General features: G+C 36.9%; 3 protein-coding genes across 3 annotated transcripts; 2 read left to right on the plus strand and 1 right to left on the minus strand.

The window, feature by feature from the left end:
* Positions 1 to 323: 323 nt before the first annotated feature.
* Positions 324 to 17,575, plus strand: LOC127842978 (homeobox protein Hox-A2-like). Its single transcript, XM_052372792.1, has 3 exons — positions 324 to 1,318; positions 2,541 to 2,764; positions 16,700 to 17,575. The coding sequence occupies exons 1-3, from the start codon at positions 838 to 840 to the stop codon at positions 17,315 to 17,317; spliced, it is 1,323 nt and encodes a 440-aa protein (XP_052228752.1). The 5' UTR covers positions 324 to 837; the 3' UTR covers positions 17,318 to 17,575.
* An 886-nt stretch (positions 17,576 to 18,461) lies between these two features.
* Positions 18,462 to 20,086, minus strand: LOC127842979 (neuronal acetylcholine receptor subunit beta-3-like). Its single transcript, XM_052372793.1, has one exon. The coding sequence runs from the start codon at positions 19,973 to 19,975 to the stop codon at positions 18,755 to 18,757; it is 1,221 nt and encodes a 406-aa protein (XP_052228753.1). The 5' UTR covers positions 19,976 to 20,086; the 3' UTR covers positions 18,462 to 18,754.
* Positions 20,087 to 20,222: 136 nt separating this feature from the next.
* Positions 20,223 to 22,876, plus strand: LOC127842751 (neuronal acetylcholine receptor subunit beta-4-like). Its single transcript, XM_052372454.1, has 2 exons — positions 20,223 to 21,417; positions 22,409 to 22,876. The coding sequence occupies exons 1-2, from the start codon at positions 20,442 to 20,444 to the stop codon at positions 22,642 to 22,644; spliced, it is 1,212 nt and encodes a 403-aa protein (XP_052228414.1). The 5' UTR covers positions 20,223 to 20,441; the 3' UTR covers positions 22,645 to 22,876.
* Positions 22,877 to 25,374: the final 2,498 nt, after the last annotated feature.

Here is a 25,374-nt window from a genome sequence, read left to right on the forward strand (position 1 = left end):
TATCGTTACATATTTATCATCGTCGCCGCGGACGTATTGTTATTCTCCACTACGATGTGGATTGCGGCACTGCCTCTTCGCGGGTAGCCTATCCGCTGGTGTCAAAGGGGCGTGGTCGCGCGCGCGTTCCGAAGTTACTGACAGAGGGCGGTCGGCACGAAAAATCGCATGAGCGCTATCAATGCCGCTCTGGTATTTCTGGCTCATTTGTAACATAATTGATTTATAGAAATACAAGTGAGTGTCTTGAAATCTCGATAGGCTTGCCTATCGCTCAATCAATACGGATAGAACGGCAATAATTTGATAGTGAAACAGTTTAGCATTTTGATCCCCGGCGCTCGATTCGAGGCCATGCATGTGTGGCACTTCTAGTCAATCGCTCGCTGACGACGCACGATTCCAGCGCAATCTTCTGTGATTATATCGGAGAAAAGTTGCTACCGACGATCTGGATGTTGAAGTTTGAGAGAATGGATTGATTAGTTAATTAATGCAATAATTGAAGACATGTGTCTAATTAGTGTCTAACGTTACAGACATTTACAACGGATATATTGGACTTTAAATTTATTAATGTTAAAACATCGTCGATATTACTGTTCTTGCAATATAAAATCACAAGGATCTACAATTTAAATGTTTTATTAAGAAAATTATAATGATGACAATAAGTATGATAAGAAGTTTAGTATTTACTGATTCTCTAGAAAACTATGCAGCATTAACCCGTAGAGGTAACTAAAAAAAAAATATACATAATTCTAAACTTCTGGACTTAGATTTCTTTGTAATTCGCAACTCAATTACAATTACTAATTGACAACACATTTGAGCATGCAGTTCTTGGGTTTGAGCGCCCAGGCGTTCCATGGTGAGACCGGTATGGAGGGTCTGCTGCCGTACGCCCGCGGCTTCTTTTTTCATCTTCCCGTCACGTCGGCGCCCTACAACACTTGGCACCCGCATATCTATAACAAGCCGACGAAACAACCGACGCCGTTCCTGATCTCTAACATCCTCGACCTTCAAAGCCACCGCCATGCCGACGACATGGACAGCAAAATGACGCCGGTCTCCCGATCGAGACACCGCAATTCCGGTACAGATGGTTTCATTCTCTCGAACGATTTCCTAGGAACAAGCCGGTTGTTTGGTTCCGCTTCCAGTGGAAATCGATATCCGGGCTTGGTGGTGCCGACAGCTCCCGTCGGCGATCGTCTTGTCGACAGGGAGGAGGACAGCCTCCGCGGTCAGCGCAGTACCAGCTCGCCGTGCCCGTCGTACATGCGAGACCACGTGGAGTCGCCGGATGACGGTACTTTAACCATAATAACTTTAAGTCGATTATATTATTCATCTGAATTAATAGGATTTTTTTTAAGTTCAACAATTTTAAAATTATTTTATAGGATCGGGCCGTGACCAGACCAGTATTAAACATTAGGAATACCCGTCTTAATGTTGGCATTGTTTAATTGGTATGAAAGGTCCTGAGTGTAAGTTTTTCGAGCTTGCCCGTGGTTAACATGTTTTTAACAAAATGTCCATTATATTACTAAACCCTTAACCTTTCAGATACGTATTTTGACGCATTTGTAGTCCCTTAGAAAGTAGTCCCTTAGAAAGTAGTCCCTTAGAAAGTGAAATTTAAGTAAAGGCCTTTCTCACTAGATTCAAATTGTAAAGGCTTCATTTCCAGCCCTAAGTTACTGATGAGCAGCAAATAGCATAAAACCTGAACAGACTACGAGTTCTGGCTGTTCTGTTTTTATGCTGTTTGCACATAGCCATTTTCACTTTGCTTCGAAGTGAGAAAGGGTTAAAAAATAAAAGTGACATGATTTACGGATATATGTCTAGTCATAATTAATATATTTTGAGATTTTTAAAAGAGTGTGAAGCACATGTTTCAGATGGATAAATTATACTTTGTTAGATATTAAATATATCTCTTTATTACATTTGCCTATTGTAAAGCTTCGGAGACCGTTTTCATTTTTCCTTACAATCTGGACAACGTGTTGCGTGTTGTATGTACATGTTCACGTATCTAAAATTATAAAAGGTTAACTGCAATGGTAGTATCTTTTGTTGAGAAAACACAAATTTATTTCAGTATTCACTCTTTTAAAACAGCTAATTAATTTGATTGAAAAAAAACCTTCGGTTTGTCTAAGACAAGAATATATAATAATATTTTCTTTAAACAATCAAATTAATTTCACCTCTAACATTATAATAGTAATTGACCCTCTTCTTGCGTTATGTTTCTATGTAATAGACTACTGTAACGTGTAATGACAGCGATTTACAAGTTAGATATGCAAAAGCCAATAGATAAACAAAATTCTGATCTCCCTGTTTTTGTAATATAATACTATAATAAATAATATTATTAGTCAAATTGAAATATTATACTTTTATTAGGCAAGTCATGTTATTCACATCTCAAATAAAAACGTGTGATAAAAGAGATTCTTTTCTTCTTTGTTGTTTGATATTTTTTATGAATGAAAAAAAGCCAACATCTTTTTCAGAATCAGAGAAAAACGGTCGAAATTCGGAGAAACACAAACTGTCGTCTGACTCCAACGATGAATTTAGCGACAACGGGCTCATCAGCCAAAAGAAGAAAAAGGCGCGAACGACTTTCACCGGAAGACAAATCTTCGAGCTTGAGAAACAGTTCGAGCAGAAGAAGTATTTGTCGTCTGCAGAAAGAGCGGAAATGGCGTCACTCCTAAACGTGACGGAAACCCAAGTAAATTGTGAAAAAAAAATATTATTATTTTATTTTTATTATAATAATTATAATAATAATTATTATTATTATTATTATTATTATTATTATTATTATTATTATTATTATTATTATTGTCATTATTATTAAAAAATAATACTAGTAATAATAATTAAGTAAGCATGCAATACTGATGATAAAAGGACTTAAGATAAATATGTTTCTATTGAGTTAAATATTTAAATTGATGGGATATGCTGTTAGTAAGGCCAAATAGCAAAACGTAAATCTAGTTACACGACATTTCCATATTAGAATAACATAGTGTTTGCAATGCAAATTAAAAAAAATTTATTTTGTTAACACCACCATTGGAAGAACGGTATTGATTAGAAAGGATAAATGAATGGACTATTGGACTAAATTAAATACGTGCCCCTCATAAATGTCGCTTTGCCAAAATTTATAAGAATTAGAAACAACAGTAATTATAAACTATTTTAAAACGGAAATACGGAAGTTCAGCGGAAATAGGTTAGGACAGCGCTTAATTGCAGATAGCCCATCAATCGGGACACCTCGGACAATTCCGCCATATCGGCGATCGTCTCTCGGGTGTATTTGGTGGAAGGATATGTCTAACGCCTCTAGGCGGAAGATATTACACCGAAAATATAGTTCGGGTTACAAACCATTAAATTTGCACTAAATTAACTGATAATATAGATATAGAAGGACCAATATCTCTGAGGAGTAATATAATAGAATATTTGTTTCTGTTATTGTTAAACATTAGTTGTCATTACACACAAAATATTCAAATGTTAATTAAATGTTTAGAAAGCTTATTAGTTGTTTCTTGAAGTGTAAACAACACCATTATTCAAACTTAAAGAACCAGTATTTCTTAAATTGCATTAATTATCGGTACAACATTGCGGATGTTCTGAAGGGCGACAAACTTTGAGATTTATTCCATATGTTTAGGTTCTATACCATAAACAATCATACAACACTGTACAGTGGTACAGGGAAAACTCTTCGGTGTAATATAAGAAATAGTAAAATCCACTTAAAAAAACAACAACATTATAGTGACAAGTAAGGCAGTCACAAACTGTATACAGAAAAAAGCCATATGGCTCTCAGTGGGGTTTACTATTACCAGTATTGAGACACCTAAAGGGTTTCGCAGGATGGAATAAGTGGAGAGCTTGATTGAATTTGAAAAACAATTCTTTCTGTGCATTTGATGATGGCAACCATACAGTATGGCAGATATTTTTTATATTTTAGCCTAAGCAACTTAATTCCAAATGCTGTTATTCTGGCCAGGCAACCAAAACACTAAATATGGTCAACTGTGCAGGCAACAATTGTAACTAGAAGTGGCGCGGCAGAGGCCGACGCGTATCCCCATGCCGCATGTTTGACCCAGTAAGCATTTTAATGAACCTCGTGGTGAATAAAATGGATCAGCCCTGTTTTAGCCTTAAGTGTAAATTGGTTATTCCAATACTGTGGAGACACCAATAACACCTATAAAAAAATTAAGAATACAGTTTTTTATGCCCCCGGTAGGGTGGCATATAGTTTTTTAACTGTCCGTCAGCCTGTCTGTCTGTCCTTCCGTCTGAAAACTTTAACATTGCCCTAACTTTTGCAATATTGAAAATAGCAACTTGATATTTGGCATGCATGTGCATCTCAAGTAGCTGCACATTTTGAGTGGTGAAACGTCAAGGTCATCCTTAAAGGTCAAATATATGGCTTTAAAGCGGCGCAATAGGGGGTATTGTGTTTCTGACAAACACATCTCTTGTTTTAATTGAAAAACCAAAGACATTGTTGGAATTTGACTAATTTAAGGCATCCTGTATACATTTTAAAACTCAATTTTCCACAATATGAAACAACTTTTTTAAAAGGCACCAATAAAAGCTCCTCCATCCCCTATGCACGCTAAACCAAGAATCATTTTTTATAAGATTATCCTTCAAAATGGGCAAAAGTCAGGGGCAATACTGTCAAAATGCCCTTTAACAACTCTTGTGACATGCAGCTGTAGTCTATTTTCTCTGTATTTTTTTTACAGCGAAACACATAATGGCATCATCATAGATGTATAGCTCAGAATTCATTTTATACTATATAAATATGTTATGTGGTCTTATTTATACAAAATAACCTGGATACTTATGAAAAAACACCTTCTCCCTGTAAAGAGAGATGGCATTTGTTCGCCATAAACATTGATATATTCAGTAAATTGTAAGCAACAAACATGAAAATTCAGTCCCCCAGTCATCTAGTTTTTAAAGAGTTCAACTTTGCTTAAGTAATAATGCATCAATGTTGATTCTAACAAAAAAAGGGTAGTCATTTATGCCTAAACTGTTCTGCTTTCCAGAAGCAAGGACGTCAAACACAAACTTTAAACCATTTATAGTCTTAATTATTAAACAAGAGGGCCATGATGGCCCTGTATCGCTTCACTGCTGAAAAAAAGACTGAAACAAATATTCTCGGCATGTGCAAATACTTAAATATAGGCATTATTTAAGCACATGTACACTTTTGTGACCCCCTGCGCTGGGTCACATTTAACCCCAGGGGCATAATTTGAGCAAACTTTGTAGAGGACTACTATATCTCACTACATACAAAATGTGGAAGCCCTAGGTCCTAGAGCTAAGGACGAGAATATTTTTAAAGTTTTCACAAAATAAGCAAGATATAAGCGTATATAATGTTCAATTTTGTGACCCGGTCAAATTTGACCCAAAGGGCATTATTTGAACAAACTTGGTAGAGGACTAAAAGATGCTACTGCATACCAAATTTGGTAGCCATAGTCCGAATGGTTTTCAACAAGAAGATTTTTAAAGATATCACAAAGTAGGTGCTTTATAAGCGTTAATTCAATTTTGTGACCCCTCGGGGCAGGGTCCAAGTTGACCCCAGAGGCATTATTTGAACAAATTTGGTAGAGGTTTATTTTAGATGTCACTACATACCAAATTTGGTAGCCCTAAGCCCAATGGTTATGGACAAGAATTTTTTTTAAGTTTTCACAAAATAGGCCTTATATAAGCATATGTTCAATTTTGTGACCTCCGGGGCAGAGTCAAATTTGACCCCAGGGGCATAATTTGAACAAATTTGGTAGAGGACTATTAGATGTCCCTACATACACAATTTGATAGCCCTAGGCTCAATTGTTATGGACAATAAGATTTTGAAAGTTTTCACAAAATAGGCCTTATATAAGCAAATTTTCAATTTTGTGCATAATTTGAACAAATTTGAAAGAGGTTCACCCCAGGAACATTCCTGAAAAATTTCATCAGAATTGGACCAGTAGTTTAGGAGAAGATGTTTAAAGGAAAAGTTAACGCGCGGACGGACGCACGCGCGACGAACACAGGACCATGACAAAAGCCCCGCTTGTCTTTGACCAGTGGAGCCTAAAAGATATTCGGCGTTTATCCTGATTTTGTAATATAGTACGAAAAATAACAATTTTATTTGATTCTGTAGTAGAAACAAAGAAGACCCCTTTTCTTTTCAAAGTAAAAGTTTTATAATAATTTTTATTTTATTTTTTTTTTACATTTTTTTTATTCAATATAGAACATACAATGTATACATGTATATGATCATACAACAAAGTGATTGTACAAAGCAATAAAGTTGAGACATGTTATACAAGATATGCTAATATATATACTTTTTTTGGTTTCCTTAAGATTTAGAAAAAAACAAAAACAAAAATCTGGGTTAATATGTTTTTTCTTTGGTTGTTTGTGATAGGTGTTGTTATTTTTTAAAGAGAAAAGAAAAGAACAACAGAAGAACAGTTATGAAAAATGATGAGTTGTATAAAGTGGGAAGAAAGCATAATGGACTTGTGTGTTTTGTTGTATGTTCACAATGATCTTATAAGATTGAAAAAAAATATACACAAATATTTTAGAAAGATAAACTAACATTAGAGTAAAATGTATATAAGTGGACAAACATTATGAGAATTTTATCAGATTCCATTTTTTTTCAAAGATTTGTAATGTGTCATTATTGAGGGCTATTTCTTTCTCAATCTGGATTTTTAGTTTAAGACTATGGACAAAAACAATTAAAATTTGGTACTTGTTTTTTGTACTTCATGTTAAAGATAAAAGACGTTTAAAGGAAAAGTTAACACGCAGACGGACGCACGCACACACAGCGAACACAGGACCATGACATAAGCCCTGCTGGTCTTTGGCCAGTGGAGCTAAAAAGATATTCGGCGTATATCCTGATTTGTAATATAGTACAAAAAAATAACGTTTTTATTTGATTCTGTAGTAGAAACAAAGAAGAACCCTTTTCTTTTCAAAGTAAAAGTTTTATAATTATGATAAATTGCCAGGACATAATTATGGGCCTTTGTTTTTGACATCTGATATCTTGTGAACCAAAGAATGGTGCTCTAATACGAATGATACATAACATGAAGTAAAACAAAACAAAATTACTGCGTAAGTGTGTGTGAGATAGAGAAAATTATCAAAAAACAATGAAAATTTTATTTGCATATTAAATACAACACACTTTGACAACAAAAAGTATTGTTTGTATAATCAATATGAACATAATCTAAGTTGCTGCTAATATGGGATCCCCACCAGGATTTGAACCTGGATTTCCTCTCCATATAGAAAGGTGTGTTTGCTTACACTATAAGGATGTTCCAATTAACAGCAATAATATTGGTTACAATTATTTCTGTCAACTATATGAATTGTTTAATTAAGTCTCGACACAAAATGTGTAAATAAACGTTTTAAGCTTTTTAAAAACAATTTATTCTCCATCAATTTTTTAAGGCAACTGTCACATTGATAATGACATGTATCATAAGGGCACGCCTTTAAAGCTACTCTGGATCAGGAACTCATGTTTTTCCACAAGCACTGAACCTGAAATTAGAAAAAGATTATTTAAAACCACTTTTTTTGTTATAGAAACAATTAAATGCCTTTTTTTATTTCAATAGATTATTGATCCCCATAAAAATCTGGACACATAACCCAACAACTTGTTGAAAATGTGTTTGCTTATTTACATCTGTGAGTACATGTGTTGGTACATGTGACAGTGAGGCGGTAGGAAACTGCAACAACTAAATCGAAACAAATATTCAAATAACTACAATGGTATGTTTCTTATGCTAGCAATTAAGTAGCAAATAATGAGAATAACAAAATATGACATTTTGGGCTGCACTAACTATTAAGATCCATATAATGTTCAATGAACTTTATTTACAAACAGGGCCGAGTTGCAACATTTTACAAGATAAAACGTTTGATTACTTGTATGGTAAGAAATAACACTTTTTAATTGATGTAACATGCATCAAAATAATCCCAAATAGTTTAAACAAAAAACACAGAAATATTAATTGACTAGATTGTAGATTGACATGAACAGACAGTAAAATAGAGTTTTGGAATGGTCATGTTCATCAGATCATGTACAAAATTGGGACAATCATAGCTCTACACAGTTTCCAACTAGTATTTTAAATGTAAAAGAAACAGATAAAGAAAAAAAGATGTACACCGAACATATGCTTGGAAAGTTCTGGGATTCATTCATCAAAATTTCTTCAAGAAAGTATAATGTACTGAAAAGTTTAGCTTAATAAAAAAAAACACTTCACAATATATATATAATATTACAGATATTCACATATAAACATTGTTACTGAACTCAACAGAAAACACTTTAAAAGTTTCAATGACTTAACATATCGTTGTTGAAAAAAATGGGCCCTTGCTGCACTGGTATCAAATTATATAACGCGATAATTTGCTCATAAAATGTCCATAATCAAGAATAAGGTAAACATTGTGGGCAGTCAATCGTTTGGCATATGGGTGTTTGAACTAAATTGCATCCGATAAACAAAATGGCAGCAAAAGCTATTGATGTAATGTACATTTAAAAACCCGCAGAACTAGATATAATAAGCGCTTGGTGAAATTTACAATTAATTATGCTCACCATCTTGAAATAAAAAGTTCTTCAGCAAGCGTTGATTCTTTCTTGGGTCTGATGCGCAATACACAACTGATTGATTATTATGCCACTTGAAGTGATTAATAATAATAACACATTAAATTAATATATCAGTGAACTAAATCTTGCAATAGACTAACACTAGTGTAATTATTACATTTTTTGACTTGATACATTGACATGTTTAACTATGCTGTTTACAAATTTAGATACCAGTAAGAGTGGGTCTTACTAAACACTGCAAAGACACACACAGTCTAGCAAAGGCTACAAAGACAAGTAAAGTCAGATCAAAACACAAATAAGTTAACCAGTGTATCCTTTATTCAATAAATTTAAGACTATTAGGGGAATATAATTCCAGGCAAGGTATAACGAAGGCAATCCAAGAGTTACAGTGGGTTTATTGGACCTTGCAGCATCCCAGGCATGTGTTTGACTTTGTGTACCTTTGCTACACTTTGTGTGTGTGTTTTTGTAGTGTTTAGTGTGAGCGTTACGGCATGTAAACAATAGCTTCTTTTAATTTTAGAGACATGTGATTAATGCTATAATGCTTCTTAAACTAAGGAAAAACGTTTCGGTGTAATGTTTAGAGAATGTTTTTAATCATGTTTTTAATTTATTGTAATTAACATGTACATGTTCTTTAAAATATATTCATATTTCTGTTTAAATGATATGCATCCATTGTTTACAGTGATTTTTGTATTATTAGCTAATGTACAATTCGGATGTAATCATTTGGGACCTACTGGCGGGAATTTTTATATGAATTTGACTGGTCATGATTAAAGGTAAACTAAGGTCAAAAGTGACGTTAAACAGCTATGCTGAAAAAAGAAAGGAAGTCTTCCTTAACTGGGCTCAATCCACTGACCCTTGGAGTAAAAGTCAAGCGCTTAAACCAATGGGCCATCAGTGCTTCCATAGTCAGTGGTTTATTTTATACTTTATACATGTATAAGCATTCCTTGAAATATCACACAATCAAACTTAACAATAAAAAAAGAACTCTCCCAAATTATTTGTGTCATTAAATGCAATATTGATAAATGTAAACATTCGATCTAAAAAGCTCCAATAAAACACAAGAATAAAATTTAATAAAATAAAAAAGTAACCCTCATTTTGGCTAGAACCATTGACCCCTGGAGTAAAAGTCTACCGCTTAAACCACTTGGCCTTTCATGCGTATACAATGAGTGATGTATTTTAAACTTTATGTTAGTCAATATAAATTGCCGCCTTAAGAGTCTTTTGATGATTTTTTCTTTGGCAGACTCTTGGCGTCAATAGTCCACTCTATCTTTTTAATAGCGAGAGTTTTCCTTCTTTGTCTATATTGATGCGCAAGGAATTTGGTGCGCAACATTCAAGCCCCGATATCAGACAGTTAATATCAACGGATTGCAATAATATTTACATACCTGTGTAGATAATTCATTTCTCAATAATGTTCCGTAAGAATTATGTAATGACTCTTTTAATTTTGCACGCCTGACCAATTTAAATCAACACACTACTCACATTTTCAATTCCAATCGCTGTGCCCGCTGTATACGGCAGGTAGATTTTAATCGATAACGCAGCCTATTACACCGTATGCCTTCTTCTGATTGGTTGATATTTAAATATTTCATAACATGGCGAGAGGTCAGTGATTGTATTGCGATTTAAGCAGAAGTTTAACTGAAACAAATTATGCCTTTTAACTTCAATTCAACGCTATTTGAGGTAAAAATGGACTAATTTAACTAAAACTTTATGAGTTGGTTATGTTCTTTTGCAATTTTAAGCATATTGATATAATAGTATTGTATTTAATTTTCGTTATGGTTTTTGCAGACCGGAGTTTCAGCGTTCAGATTTATTCTGAACGCGAATTATTTCAGCTAAACTTTATGTAAGCAATCCTTGTAGTGTCACAAATTATAAGAAAACAGTCAATTTAAAGGTGCCAGTTGAAAATCAAGGATAGCTGAAATTATTCGCGTTCAGAATAAATCTGAGCCAAGAGTCTGCCAAAATAGAAATTATCAAAAGACTATTGCTGCAATTTATATTGACTACATGAAGTCATCATTGATAATTAATACTATAGGAGTACTCAATGTCAATACTGGAAACTTTCCATTTAAACAAGTGTAATTATGTTGTGGGAATTCACAGATTTACACTTAATATTATTAAAGGAATGTAATCTTGAAACAGACGAGCTACAAACAACACATTTTAATGTTTCTTCTTTACGCCAGGTTTGAAACCGTCGGGCCGCCATCTTGTTTTCAAAAGTAGTTCCAAATCCAATATGACGGCCGCCTACGTACATCAGAGAGACGGTGTGGTGTAGCCCACTGTCCGATGCGTTCAGATTGATAGCCCATGTGTGTATGTTATGTTCTCAATTAACGGTAGATCAAGTTTCCACGTAGTGTCCGAGTGTCCATCCGGTAATGCGCAGTCATTAGTGCACAATGGGAAATCCAGGGAAACAAACACACGTATGCGCATTAGTAATTAACAAAGTTAACAAATATCCCGTGTACCATGATGATTGCCGATAAATCCGCTCCAGATCAGGATGAAGGCGGGCAGGGTTGGCAATTAAAAAAAATGACGATCAGTTCGAAAGATGAAGCTTTACTGAACAGAAACAGAACAGAACGTTTCTTCATATAGCTTGAACAAAACCAATTCATCGTTATATGCAAAAACTGACAAAATATAAGCAATAAGCATATGCGAAAGTGACCAACATAGTATATAATAAGTTGTTAAAAATGCAATTAGGCCATTTGTTACTCCACGTTTGCATTCAATACATCAGTTCTTATTTCAAACGCATTTTTACAATATATCGCGAGTTTATTTAGAACTTTGGTATTAGTATTTGTTAACACAAGAATAAATGTATGCATACTAGGTCGGTTATAATAGAATTTGTCAATATATTTTTTTTCTATTTTACTATTGCATGTATAAATTCGTTATATAGTGTATATATAAAAACTACTTCTACAATCAACTGTAAATGGTTGCCACACAGATCGCAAATGGCTTGAGCATTAGCATACCCTTTAAAAGGACGTGTTCTTGGATTTTGGTACGATAAAATATACAAATTAGCCGTGCTCTGTGAAAAGAGGGTTTAATGCATGTGCGTAAAGTGTCGTCCCAGATTAGCCCGTGAAGTCCGCACAGGGTAATCAGGGACGACACTTTCCGCCTTAACATGATTTTTGCTAAGAAGAGATTTTCTTTTAAAAGAAAATATCAGAAAAGCGGAAAGTGTCGTCCCTGATAAGCATGTTCAGAAAGCACAGGCTAATCTGGAACGACACTTTACGCACATGCATTTTCACATAGTGTGGTCCACATGTATTCCATTTTACGTGACTTTGGCAGATTGAAGATTTCGACCTAAAGCATGTTTATAATCACAAATATAAGTAAAGAATTAAAAAGTGTCAAAATTGACATTCGAACATTTGAGTTTTACTGAAGCGACGATGGGAGGGTTTAGAGCTTGAATGACTCAGTAGTAAAACATTAGATTTTGCCCTAACTGTTCATAGATTCGAATCTCCGTGAAGTCGTTTACTGAGCATTTTATGTTCAACTGTGTAAAGTAATAATCATTTTAAAGTATTTAAAATATTATAATTTCGTAAGTTACTACTTTAAATGAGATTTTAAAAACCACGACAATCTGCAAACAGCTCGTTTCATATCAGTATAAGAATGTTTAATTCGCTCATACAATATCACTAGCCCAAAGTTATCAACGTAAATTGTTTGTTTGTTATTTCTGAGTTAACATTCCATGAAATTCTATTTAATCTACATGTAGTATACATTTTGTTGGGTCATTTATACAAAACCAAAACATATGATAAACATTAACCAAATAATAACCATTTCATAACAAATATTACATACACAAACGTCGAAAAATTCAAGTATGTATTCATGTATATTTGTAACTTCGTTTTAACTGGAAATGTGGCATCTAACGCAGATAAAACGAAAATAAAACGTTAACAGAAAGAGGCGGTACATCCGAGAGCCTGCCATTGTGTACACACCGGTCTTACCGACGTATAGAGGTGACAATATCGTAGTGACGTCACCATCTATGTATAGAATGAGAGTCTGCTAATCTGAAAAGCGGGTTTCATCATGGGAACTATTTGCCAACAATAAACATTATAGCTTGCCCAGTTACGTTAAGAGGACCCAAGGGGGAAATCGCTGTTACAATCAAGGGTATTTAATTGGATACTGTACCTCATTACATGCAATTATGACGGGGTATGAACGGATATATTACACATTATGGCGAATCAACAGCGAGCGGAGTTGCACCCAGTGGACCGTTTTGCAGGGAAGTAAAAGAGTAAGGGGCGGCCGATAGGCGACCAGGAATTGCCCATGAAACATAACACCATCGGGCCTATGACATTAATGAAATTTGATTGCATGGGTGAATTAGATATATATCTAAATACCGTAATAATTCTAAGTATTCGGACACTAAAGATATTTTTAAATCGTGTACGAAAATTTAGATAAAAATATTCAAAAATACAGGTGTCCAAAAATTTGAAGACACAAAATACGTGTGTTCGAAAATTAAGAGACCTTTTAAAAAGTATTGCATAGACGATCGGATGCGGGTGGGAAATGTGTACAGCGTCAATTGCTTAAATGTGCTTGTTAATTTTCACGCCGTAAAGTATACGTGACTGTGTATGTGTATTTCGAGGTTTATGAGGTCCTTTTCGAGGAAGAGGCTACATTATGTGTGGACCCGGTGTGTGCCAAGGTACTCTAACCTAAAGATCTAAATTGACTCACGAAAGTTGGGACGAATTTTGTATTATAGCTGCAATTGATAGCGTTTTTTCTGTTACTGACGGATCTTTATGTTGTGGTGTTATTGTGTGTTGGCGGGGGAAGCTGCAGTACCCAGAGAAAACACCACATGGTGACACCCAATCAAACTGACATGGTGCCGGGAACGGGAATATAATCCGAATTGACTAGGTGATAAGCGAGTGTCCTAACCACTGTGCTAGCCGGACAGATGCAAAAAACCTGAACAACCCAATCATGTTCAAAGTGCACACACTAGCACATGCGCAGCGAAGTGGTACACACACCTTTTGAGTTTCCCCTTACCGACTCGCCGACACCGACACGTCTACAAACGCTCATAGAAACAGTACGGCCATTAAGCGCACCACTGCAAAAACACTGATAAACGCAGAACCTGCAACACTGACACTGTACCTCACGGGAATGGTTGAAGATGTCATAGCAGATTTGATGCTTATAGAACTCTAACCAGATCTCCTGATAAACTGTGCCGTGCATTCGATACTCGCGGTCTAGTAATCACAAGAAATTCACTGCCGACTACAAACTCTCTGCATGTCGACAAACCCTAAACCGGGCACTTCCGCATGTTGCCATATTTTTCATCGCGAAGTGCTTAGGACGCTGATTATGGTATCACGATGACGCGTTAAAAAATCGGATAAATTGAGTAAACTCTTAAGACAACTAAGATTCAGGATCGGTAACTATGTATGTATGAATGTATGTAACTATTTAACGTCATCTTTACTTATTTTACTTTCATTTGTTTGTAGAAAATATACCATGACAGTAATTTGTTTGTAATAAATTAGACTGCAAATTTAGAATAACTGATTTTGGTCTAAACCCTGTATTCCCGCAAATTTAGAGTCACGAAAACATAACTTGCTAAAAACGGGGATGTCCGGAAAATTATAGTGTCCGAAAACTCAGAGTAATTACTGTACTATATACATCTTGGGCGGTTAGCAAGATAATTCGAGAGAAAAACTTATTAGCACTTAATTCACTGTTTTTAATATCTAATTTAATTATGGAATTGTATGTTATGTAATTAATTGAAGTAATTGTAAAGAAAGAACATAATACGGCGTATCATGCTAGATCGCCAATAATATCAACAACATATTTTGCTTTTTCTCATATGGAGCGTTCAATGCCAATATCGAGACAAACGGAAGGATGCTTTTTTTGCAAATTCATAAATATTGTTTGAAAACATCAAATAATACTTGGTAATAAGATGGTATTTTTAAAAACGTGTTGCTGGTTACGAATGTTTGTTACACCGATTTCATTTCGGTAAAATAGAGAAGCAAAAGGCAACGCGCTGAGGCGGCAATCATTACAGGGTTACGTTAATTAAAGGAACATATGCACCAATCCTCGCGGACAAAAAAAAAACGTTTTTTTTTCAAGCATGCAGTGCAAGTAAACCAGCCCGTAGTAAGATCGCCACAGTAAACCAGCTCGTGGTACGATCGCCACAGTAAACCAGCTCGTAGTGCGATCGCAACAGTAAACCAGCTCGTACTACGATCGCCACAGTAAACCAGTTCGTAGTACGATCGCTACAAAAAAACAGCTCGTGATACGATCGCAACAGTAAACCAGCTTGTAGTACGACCGCCACGCGCCGATTTGCGTACCAGATTGAAAATAAAAGATTCAAAAAGCCTTTATGGTTTACTACAAAGATTAAAAAAAAAAATGCGTTTTAAAGTTTTTACTTACAAAACAAATATACAATGTACAATTAAACAATAGTTCAATAACAAAAAACATTGCCGTGTACAAAAGTTTACCTATCCCGGGATATGAATCCGGAAGCTTAAGCATCAGCTGCGTGTGGAAGGGGGTACCCCCTGTGTCCCCCAGTGATTCCGCTATTGTCACATATCGGGTACCCCCTGTGTCCCCCAGTAATTCCGCTATTGTCACATATCGGGTACCCCCTGTGTCCCCCAGTGATTCCGCTATTGTCACATATCGGGTACCCCCTGTGTCCCCCAGTGATTCCGCTATTGTCACATATCGGGTACCCCCTGTGTCCCCCAGTAATTCCGCTATTGTCACATATCGGGTACCCCCTGTGTCCCCCAGTAATTCCGCTATTGTCACATATCGGGTACCCCCTGTGTCCCCCAGTAATTCCGTAATTATCACATATCGGGTACCCCATGTGTTCCCCAGTCATTCCGTTATTGTCACATATCGGGTATATAACTATATTTGATGCGATGCTGTTCGAGTTTCACAAATGACGTTTCCGTTATAATCGACATTTTGAAACTTAATCGACATATGCCAACATACTGATGCTTTTCTAAAAAATAATGTGCTTGAAGCAACTTCACACATTAAATCATGATGAAGTATACATTTCACAAGTATGATATTATTTCACAAGTATGAGCTTATTTCACAAGACTTAGTATGATCTTATTTCACAAGTATGATCTTATTTTACAAGCACGATCTTATTTCACCAGTATAAGCTTATTTCTCATATATGAGTTTATTTCACAAGTATGGGCTTATTTCACAAGTATGATATTATTTCACAAGCATGAGCTAATTTCACAAGTATGAGCTTATTTCGCAAGTATGAGCTTATTTCACAACTGTATGGGGTTCTTTTTACAATTGCATTTCACTCATGCGATATGTGTACAAACCGATAGTTCACAAAGAATAACGTTGCTTGATCTTGAATATGATTGATCTATTATTATTTTCTTAGACTTAAATACATATAAACATATACGACTGGTTTGCACGATTTAATAATAAATGGGTTGAAATTACGTGCGTCGTATACTTGTGCGCATCACATGCATGTTAATATTTCATTAACATATATATGAGCTGCAAATAAAAAGGTTAAAAAAGGAACCCTGATTTTTTCCACGTGCACATATATGATTGTAAGCATATAATTTTATTAAAACGTCATTTGGATTTATTTACGGTGACTTTTAATTTTCTAACATTTAATTCCAGGTGAAGATTTGGTTCCAAAATCGACGGACAAAGTGGAAGAAACACGAGAATATTACCGCGAGCGACCTCCCGGAAGTGCGACTGCAAGCCGAGCGTAACCCGGATGTCGCCAAGGCCATTCAGAACGCAGCAAAGCTGAAGAAAGCCAAAGAAAGACTCGAGCAAGCAGCCGCCAGTGGTGGCGCTTCCAAAAAAGATTCTGGTCGTCATAGCAACCACGGCAGCAAGGACGACAGCTGTAGCAGCCACGAGGTGGAGGCGGGAGAGCCCCTCGATTTCACCATCGGAAAGCTGAACAATCCGTCGTACGATCAAAGTGAAGTCAACGAAACTGACGAAGTTTTGGGTGAAACTCATCAGGCGGACTACACCGAAGTGGATGATGATGGTGATGCAGATTTGGTTTCGAGTGAGCGTGATTATGAACGCGAAACATGTGATGATATTATGACAGATGAATGTACAGAAGATGGCGTAAAAAGGTTTGACGATGACTCCGTAGCGAGTTCTGATAGCGGTGACGTGGATATTGAAACTGACGCTAGAGTAGACAAGGCATTTGATAGAGCCGCACGCGTGTTACGATGTCCGGTATATAGGGTGGAAAATTCTCATTGAAACAACGCCAATAAAGCGCTGTTGGCTTTATCATTACACATCGTACAATTAATATACTAGTAATAATTTCAAGTGTTGTTTAATTGAAACATACTGTATTTGCGTTAATACTGGTTTAATGGCGAACTGTTCCAAACTCTTATACATTTAAACATTTCACACGAGGGCATAGACAAGAAACGCAAGAAAATTCAGCTTGGATATTATCCTTACATGTGCAACTGTAATTTTCATAATACATGCGCTAACATACCGGTATTCCATCTATCATGTATCTTTATCAAAGTATCTTCCTTTTGCCCTTATTAACCATTTCCCCATCAGAAGCAAAATGAAAATTGCTATGTGCAAAACAGCACAAAACCAGAACAGTCTGCGAGTAACTCGCAGTCTGTTCAGGTTTTATGCTGTTAGCTGCTCTTTTGTATCTTAAGGTTGAAAATGAAGCCTTTAAAACTTGATTCTAAAAAAAGAGGATTTTAATTGCTATTACATTTGATGAGAGACTACAAACGCATCCATGTGCTATTATAATGGGTAAATGGTTAACAAACACGATGAAGACTAAAAAACCTTTTGACCTTAGAGAAAGGTTTCGTACACACGTGTTCATGTGCACATAAAATGATTCAAGAAAAATGTTGACCATTTCACCAATTGACAACTTCGTTGCAATGTGGGGAATTATTGAATACAAACATCTTGTGTTACTACTAGTTTATTATTGTTTTAAAAACCACAATAATAACTAGTGCTATCGCAGCGTATCAAAGAGCGCTCAAAGAAAATACATGTAATGTACGGTGCGAATTTTGTTTTATATAATAGTTACTAATATATGTCATGTTTATTATTTAGTAATATACTGGTATGTTCCGAGAAGAGGGGAATAAATAAATGGTTAGCATGCTATATTTTTATTATACGCATATTATTATTTGTTAATTTATAGCATGTATCAATAAATCTACATATTAAAAATGAAACTGCATGTGCACTGTGTAATAATACACAAAACAAATTCAAGAGTTATAGAAAATAATAGACGTGTACGGAGAAAACACATTTCATCATGGAATGCTACCACAATAAAGAATCAAGTCGTGTTCGTAAGTTGAAATAAAAACTGCCCCCCCCCCCCCCCCCACTCTCCTGGCGAAGATTTCTTGATGAAGACGTGTGGACTATTTTTGCACATCATAAATCCTGAATACACTAACCACATTTTGATTTATGCACATTTCTTTGTGTGGGTATTTACGCTTTTAACGATATATATAACTTACATACATTGTATTTATATTTACTTCCATATATCATTTAAATCGTATTTACTTTTCCCAACACGTTGTTTCAACGTTTTAATTTCAATCCGGTTTAACAACAGTCAAAATTCGCCTCGTCAAAGGACGAATGCCTCTACATGCAATTGACTTGCTAGTTTGGGACTTGTGTCCCGACAGTAGAGGCGACCACAATTGCCATGGTGAAGATCAGCATGAACAACATGACAAAAAAGAACCCAGCAAAGTCTATGGCCTCCGTGATGCTCTCCCACGTGATCTCTTCCACTTCCGGTCCCTCGCGGCCCTTGGGGTTCCTTCCCACGCAGCATGCGCACCGGACCTTCCGCACGAGCCGCGTAAACCGGGTGAGGAAGCGCGATGGCACGTGATCATCAGTGCGGTGGTGGATACGCAGCTGAAAGATGGTGACGCCCACCAGGAGCGTGCTGACCATCGTCATAATAAAAATGTAGAGACTGAACATGGATGCCTTGTCGGAGTTTTCAGGAATCTCGTCGCCGACAATCGTCAAGAACACGGCAAACGACAGGAAAGCGGTGACCGCGTACCCGGTCTTTTCGCCGGAGTCCGCCGGAAGTACAAAGAGGAACGCGTTAAGAGCTCCGAGCAAAATCACCGGAACAAGAATGGTGACCAGATAATGCAGCGGTTTCCGTTCCATTTCTATTTTGAACAGAATACCGGAGTTGTCGCCGGCGTTAAATTCAGATACAGAAGTTTGAAGAACGGTCCACTCGGAATTCGCTTCAAACAGCGTCGTGTCGAATCCGACGGTCCCTCTCGCGACGCTCACTTTATCCAACGTGTTGCTCCAGACGAGAAATTTGAGCTCGCACGATGTCTTGTCGAACGGGAAGAAGCGCACGTTTACCTCACATCCGCTTTCGAACACCTGATAAGGCCGCCACGTCACTAAGCCGTTGCGATCAACGCGTACATACAGGAAGGAGCTACCGAGGCCGACCATCGTATCGAAACCGTTCTGTAGCGCCAGATCCGGTCTCCAGACGTTCCCTTGCGGGACGTACACGTGATTGATGTCAGTGTCGATCCATGAATCTGCGATCACCTGGTCAGTCCACTCGACGTTGAGGTACGCCGTGGTGGTCAGCTTCTGCTCGCGGTTATCGAACGAGTTGATCCCTATTAGGTGGAGGTCCATAGTCACCTTGACTGGATCGTTCTGGTTCAGGATTGGACGGATGTAGGTGGTATAGTTGGCCGGAAGTATCGTCGAAAGGTGCGCGCGCATGTCTTGTGCCGTTACAGCGCAAGTAACCAGGGAACTCTTTAAACAGATGAGCAAACATATGGTCCCACATGCGCTGTACAGTCTCATTTTGTCGCGCATTAAGAAAATCAACTTCACAACTATGTTCACGTAAACGTTTATATACGTTTTCACTCGTTTAAGATTTGAACGCTAAATTATTCGTGTTTCTGTTCACCCGATTATGAAATCAATCGGTAATGTGCAAAACAGTGTTACTTACTTGGCGTGACGGAGTCTTTTGTTTAATGTCATTTTATCTACACTTAAAACGAAACGTGACCTATTATCAATTGAAATGGATCTTTTACAAGTAGAACATGCAAGTGTAAATCGTTTATTACTAATTTTAAATACAGGCGTTGTCTTACATGGCATATGTATTACAGAGATCTGATTTGAAGAATTTACAATGTCGTAAATCAATCAAGACAGCAGCCATTATGGATATAACTAACGTTAAAGGAAGAAATAGTTTAAAGACATTTTCTTAAGAAATTAATATATTCACAACATTCAAGGACTTAGTTAAATACAAAAGAAAGAAATGCATGTCAAGATTAATATTGCAGTAGTGATAATTACATGTATGCACCTCGCCAAGCAATCTATAGCAGGCGTCACTGCAGACAATATGACACTGCACTTGGAGAAGACCTTCCTAAACTACGACACTCGGGTGCGCCCCCTGGTGGACGATCAGTCGGACGCTGTTGACGTCGAGGTTGACTTCCATCTGCTGGATTTTATGCTCGGGGTAGAAAAGCTGGAAACCACCGCGTTCCTCGAAATATCGTGGACCGACCAGATTCTCGCAAAGCAGTGGCACAATGCCGGCGTACCGGAACTAATGATTCCTCAGTCCGATATCTGGTTACCGGACTTGGCATTGCAAAATGGGTTCAAGACGTTGTCGGGACTCGGAAATTCATTTTACAACGTCAAAGTGAATAAGGAAGGCAAAGTTACGTGGAGGCCTTACCACGTGTTTAATAGCGCGTGTACGATTGACGTCACGTATTTTCCGTTTGACAAGACCACGTGCGATCTGAAATTCATCGTCTGGAGTAATCCGAAATCTCTACTCAAAGCTCATATTAAAACGGGGATTATCATGGACGGGTTCAGCCCAAACAGCGAATGGGAGGTGGTGAGCACCACCGCAGTCAACGTCGAAACGGACACGTCGACCGGCGTAACATTCTCCATTTTCATGAAACGGAAGCCACTGTTTTATCTTGTGAATATCCTGATTCCCGTTATCATGCTAGCGGCTCTTAACCCTTTCGTGTTCGCGCTTCCGGCATCTTCCGGGGAGAAGACGGGGTTTGCGGTGACGGCGTTCCTGGCGTTCGCCGTCTTCCTGACTGTGATCAGCGCCGAGCTGCCGACAACTTCTGACGACATCTCAACGTTCTCCGCCTACCTGTTTATCACCACGTTCCTCAGCGCGCTCATCTCCATGGTTACCATAACGGAACTGCGTCTTTTTGTGAGGAAAGATGACGTCCCTATCCCGCTCGGTAAGCAAGAAATGTTTGTTGTTGTTGTTTTGTAAGCTTCATTTGATTTTTGTTTTTAAGAAACTAAATGGACGTTTAAGTTGAATCCATTTCGCAATTACTCGTAGACCTACAGCGTCGTTTTCGTCAACAGTTGTTGTAGAGCCGCCACCACAGCATTAATAGCAGCAGCAGAAGCAGCAACAATGAGGCTAGTTTTAGAAGTTTTAGTAGGAGTACTACATATAGTAATTGCTGTCGAATTTGAAGTGGAATAATTGACAATTATATAAACTGTAGAAGTAGAAGTAGTAGTAGTAGTAGTAGTACTGGTAGTAGTAGTAGTAGTAGTAGTAGTAGTAGTGGTAGTAGAAGTAGTAGTAGTAGTAGAAGTAGTAGTAGTAGTAGTAGTAGTAGTAGTAGTAGTAGTAGTAGTAGTAGTAGTAGTAGTAGTAGTAGTAGTAGTAGTAGTAGTAGTAGTAGTAGTAGTAGTAGTAGTAGTAGTAGTAGAAGTAGTAGTAGTAGTAGTAGTAGAAGTAGTAGTAGTTGTAGTAGTAGTAGTAGTAGTAGTAGTAGTAGAAGCAGTAGTTGTTGTTGTTGTAGTAGTAGTAGTAGTAGTAGTAGTAGTAGTAGTAGTAGTAGTAGTAGTAGTAGAAGTAGTAGTAGTAGTAGTAGTAGTAGTAGCAGTAGTAGTAGTAGTAGTAGTAGTAGTAGTAGTAGTAGTAGTAGTAGTAGTAGTAGTAGTAGTAGTAGTAGTAGTAGAAGTAGTAGTAGTAGTAGTAGTAGTAGTAGTAGTAGTAGTAGTAGTAGTAGTAGTAGTAGTAGTAGTAGTAGTAGTAGTAGTAGTAGTAGAAGTAGTAGTAATAGTAGTAGTAGTAGTAGTAGGAGGAGGAAGTTATTGTTATTGTTATTGTTGTTGTAGCAGCATTCGCAAAAGCAGCAACGAAAGCAGATGACGTAGTAGAAGAAGTGGAGGTTAAAAAACTCCATATAAAAGTCCATTGTTTTGCAGGGATTGCGAAGTTTACGAAGACAATCCGGGGTATGAAGCTCCGCACGTGTTGCAGCAAATATGGCGGCTACATACGGGGTCTTACCATAGAGGAGATAAAGCGTCGCCTCGACTGCGATGTCACCTGGTCAGATGTTGTCGATGCAATCGATTTTGTTTTGTTTTGGGTCTTCCTGTTTCTGATTGCCGCCGTCACCACTGCTTGCTATTATATCGCTGTGAAATCGGCGTTATGAGAAAGGGGAAAGAGAAACAACTACTGCGTGACACTTGGAATGCGTAACTACATTAGCTCCCTTTGTGCCAAATTTGATATCGAAAGTCATTATATTACAAATAATATCCTATCAATATTTTTTCACAACAAAATCTGAGTATAGATCTACACAAACGTACTTTTTCATGGCTTTTTACGACTTGGTGGGAAAGTCTTTTTTTTTACTCTGCGACCATCGTTATTTTAATAACGTCTAAAACTGTAAAATACTTTTGGTATTTTGAAAAATATATATATTATATTAAACGAGTTGAAAATATTTACTTTATAACTTTGTTATGAGGAATCATATTTTTATTGTTAATTCCGGAATCTGATTTAACGGATTTAACACCAAGACGAAAATATTTTTTTGACAATTTGACAGTTTGAACATGCTTTCATGGATGAGTAGTTGTATTCAAGTCAAGTCAAGTCAATTTTAACCAAAATGTAATGATGGGCATTTTTCTTGCACACTGTAGATAAAAACGACCCGGCTCTTCAAACAGTGTTGCACGCAGAGGATGTAGTTTGTGGTCGCATAGACAGTGATTGCTTTGGGAATTTTAAATGGACTTTCTCTATGCTGAGATGGAATCCAAACATCTCAGTACCATAGTCAATATTGGCAACATTATAGCATTTAAGAAATTCAGCAATACTGAATTATTTTTTTTAAGAGTTAATTTGAGTCGCGTTCTGAGAAAACTGGGCGTAATGCATGTGCGTAAAGTGTCGTCCCAGATTAGCTGCAGTCCGCACAGGCTAATCAGGGACGACACTTTCCGCTTTTATGACATTTTTCGTTTAAATGAAGTATCTTCTTAGCAAAAATCCAATTTAGGCGGAAAGCGTCGTCCCTGATTAGCCTGTGCGGATTGCACAGGCTAATGTGGGATTACACTTTAAGCACATGCATTATGCCCAGTTTTTTCAGAACACGACTCATTTAGAGAAAACATTGCTATAGACGCGTGTTAAGATAAGGCCTAATGCGCCTTAAAAATGCCGTTCGATGACAATGTCACACTAAGATAAGTTAACTTATTTTCTAACTCGAGCTTAATTTCATTTAGCTTAATAGTCAATTTAAACAGTTTATATTTGTGTGTGTTTATTACTTAATTACTTCCGAAAAAAGGTTAAGATTTACAACAGGTATACGAAACAACTCGTGCATTATTCGCGCTCACCCATTATCGTACTATATTTGCTAACATGCGCAATGCCAACGCAAACCCGTATTTTGTTAAACGATATTGATTTAAATAGATTGTATACATATGAGCCTTGTTCTGAGAAAACTTGTCCTAATGCACGTGAGTAAAGTGTCATCCCAGATTAGCCTGTGCAGTCCGCACAGGCTAATCAGGGACGACACCTTCCGCCTAAACGTGATTTTCGGTAAGGAGGGATTTCCTTGAAACTAAAAATACCATAAAAGCGGGAAGTGTCGTCCCTGATTAGCCTGTGCGGACTGCACAGGCTAATCTTGGACGACACTTGACGCATATGCATTAAGCCCAGTTTACTCAGAACACGACTCATATAGAATGTAAAAGGAATAAGATTGGTAAGGATCGCTAACACCAGTGAAAATCGAAGTCAGATAAAAGGCGGTTCATTGGCGTCGCCCTGGAGGGCGGCGACAAGTATGTAATGCATTTTTTTCGCTTATGGGAGGAGAAGTTATTTTACGGATCAATGTATATTTTTTTTGTTTTAAGAATATCTTGCATAGTAGTGATTTTTGTGTAAATTAGTGTAAATAGGTACTGCTGTTGTGCCTATTACATTTATTTTCAACATTTATTGCCAATAATGCAAAGCTAATTGTTTTAATTAATAGCTGATCCACAACTGATCACAGGGGAAAGATCACAGGGACTGGGCAAATACCCGAAACTTTCTGGTTTTGTATAAAAACAAATGATGTTTTGTATAAAAAAACAAAAATTATCAAAATATATTTATTTTGTGTTTTTTTCTAATTTGCTTATTTAGTGGAGAATCAATGTAGTGCGATATTTGACGACCTATCGCGCAAGCAAGTTTATTGGCAGGCGTAGTTGTACGAAAACGTACAATGTATTTGTTTATTAATAGACATAAAATAACGATCGCTATACACAACTTCACCAAATAGCAGTACATAAGTAAATGTCAGCCGGAATAGCTCAGTTAGGAGAGTGTTAGATTGAAGTTGTTTACGCAACAGTCATCTAAAGGCCCCCCCCCCCGGTTCAATTCCGGGTTCCGGCACGAACGGAACAGTTCGGCGGCTGACAATTTTTTCAGTCAGGTTAATAAATATAATAAAGCTTTATTTTATGTAGACATTTTAAAATCAATTTTACTACAATTGGAAATTTTATTAAAATTAATGGTGACAACGTTAATTAAAATTTCTTACATCACTTAAATATCTAATAAAAAATACACTTGTTTTTATATTAACAAATAAATGCAAACAACACATCTTTTATCCATGTATTTTTATGGTTGTCTATCATAGGCCTATCCCTACCACATATAGAGCGCGAAGCGCGACACGTATTATTAATTGTAACAATGAGTTGCGATAAAGGAAGCAGCCGCTTATCAAGGAGGAGCTGTGTCCCAAAGAACCACATATAGAGCGCGAAGCGCGACACGTATTACTTTCCAGGTGGTATGGGCCCTTTAGCATTATCCGACCATTGCGTCC

The sequence above is a fragment of the Dreissena polymorpha genome, chromosome 8 (genome assembly GCF_020536995.1).
Source record: "Dreissena polymorpha isolate Duluth1 chromosome 8, UMN_Dpol_1.0, whole genome shotgun sequence".
NCBI lineage: Eukaryota > Metazoa > Mollusca > Bivalvia > Myida > Dreissenidae > Dreissena > Dreissena polymorpha.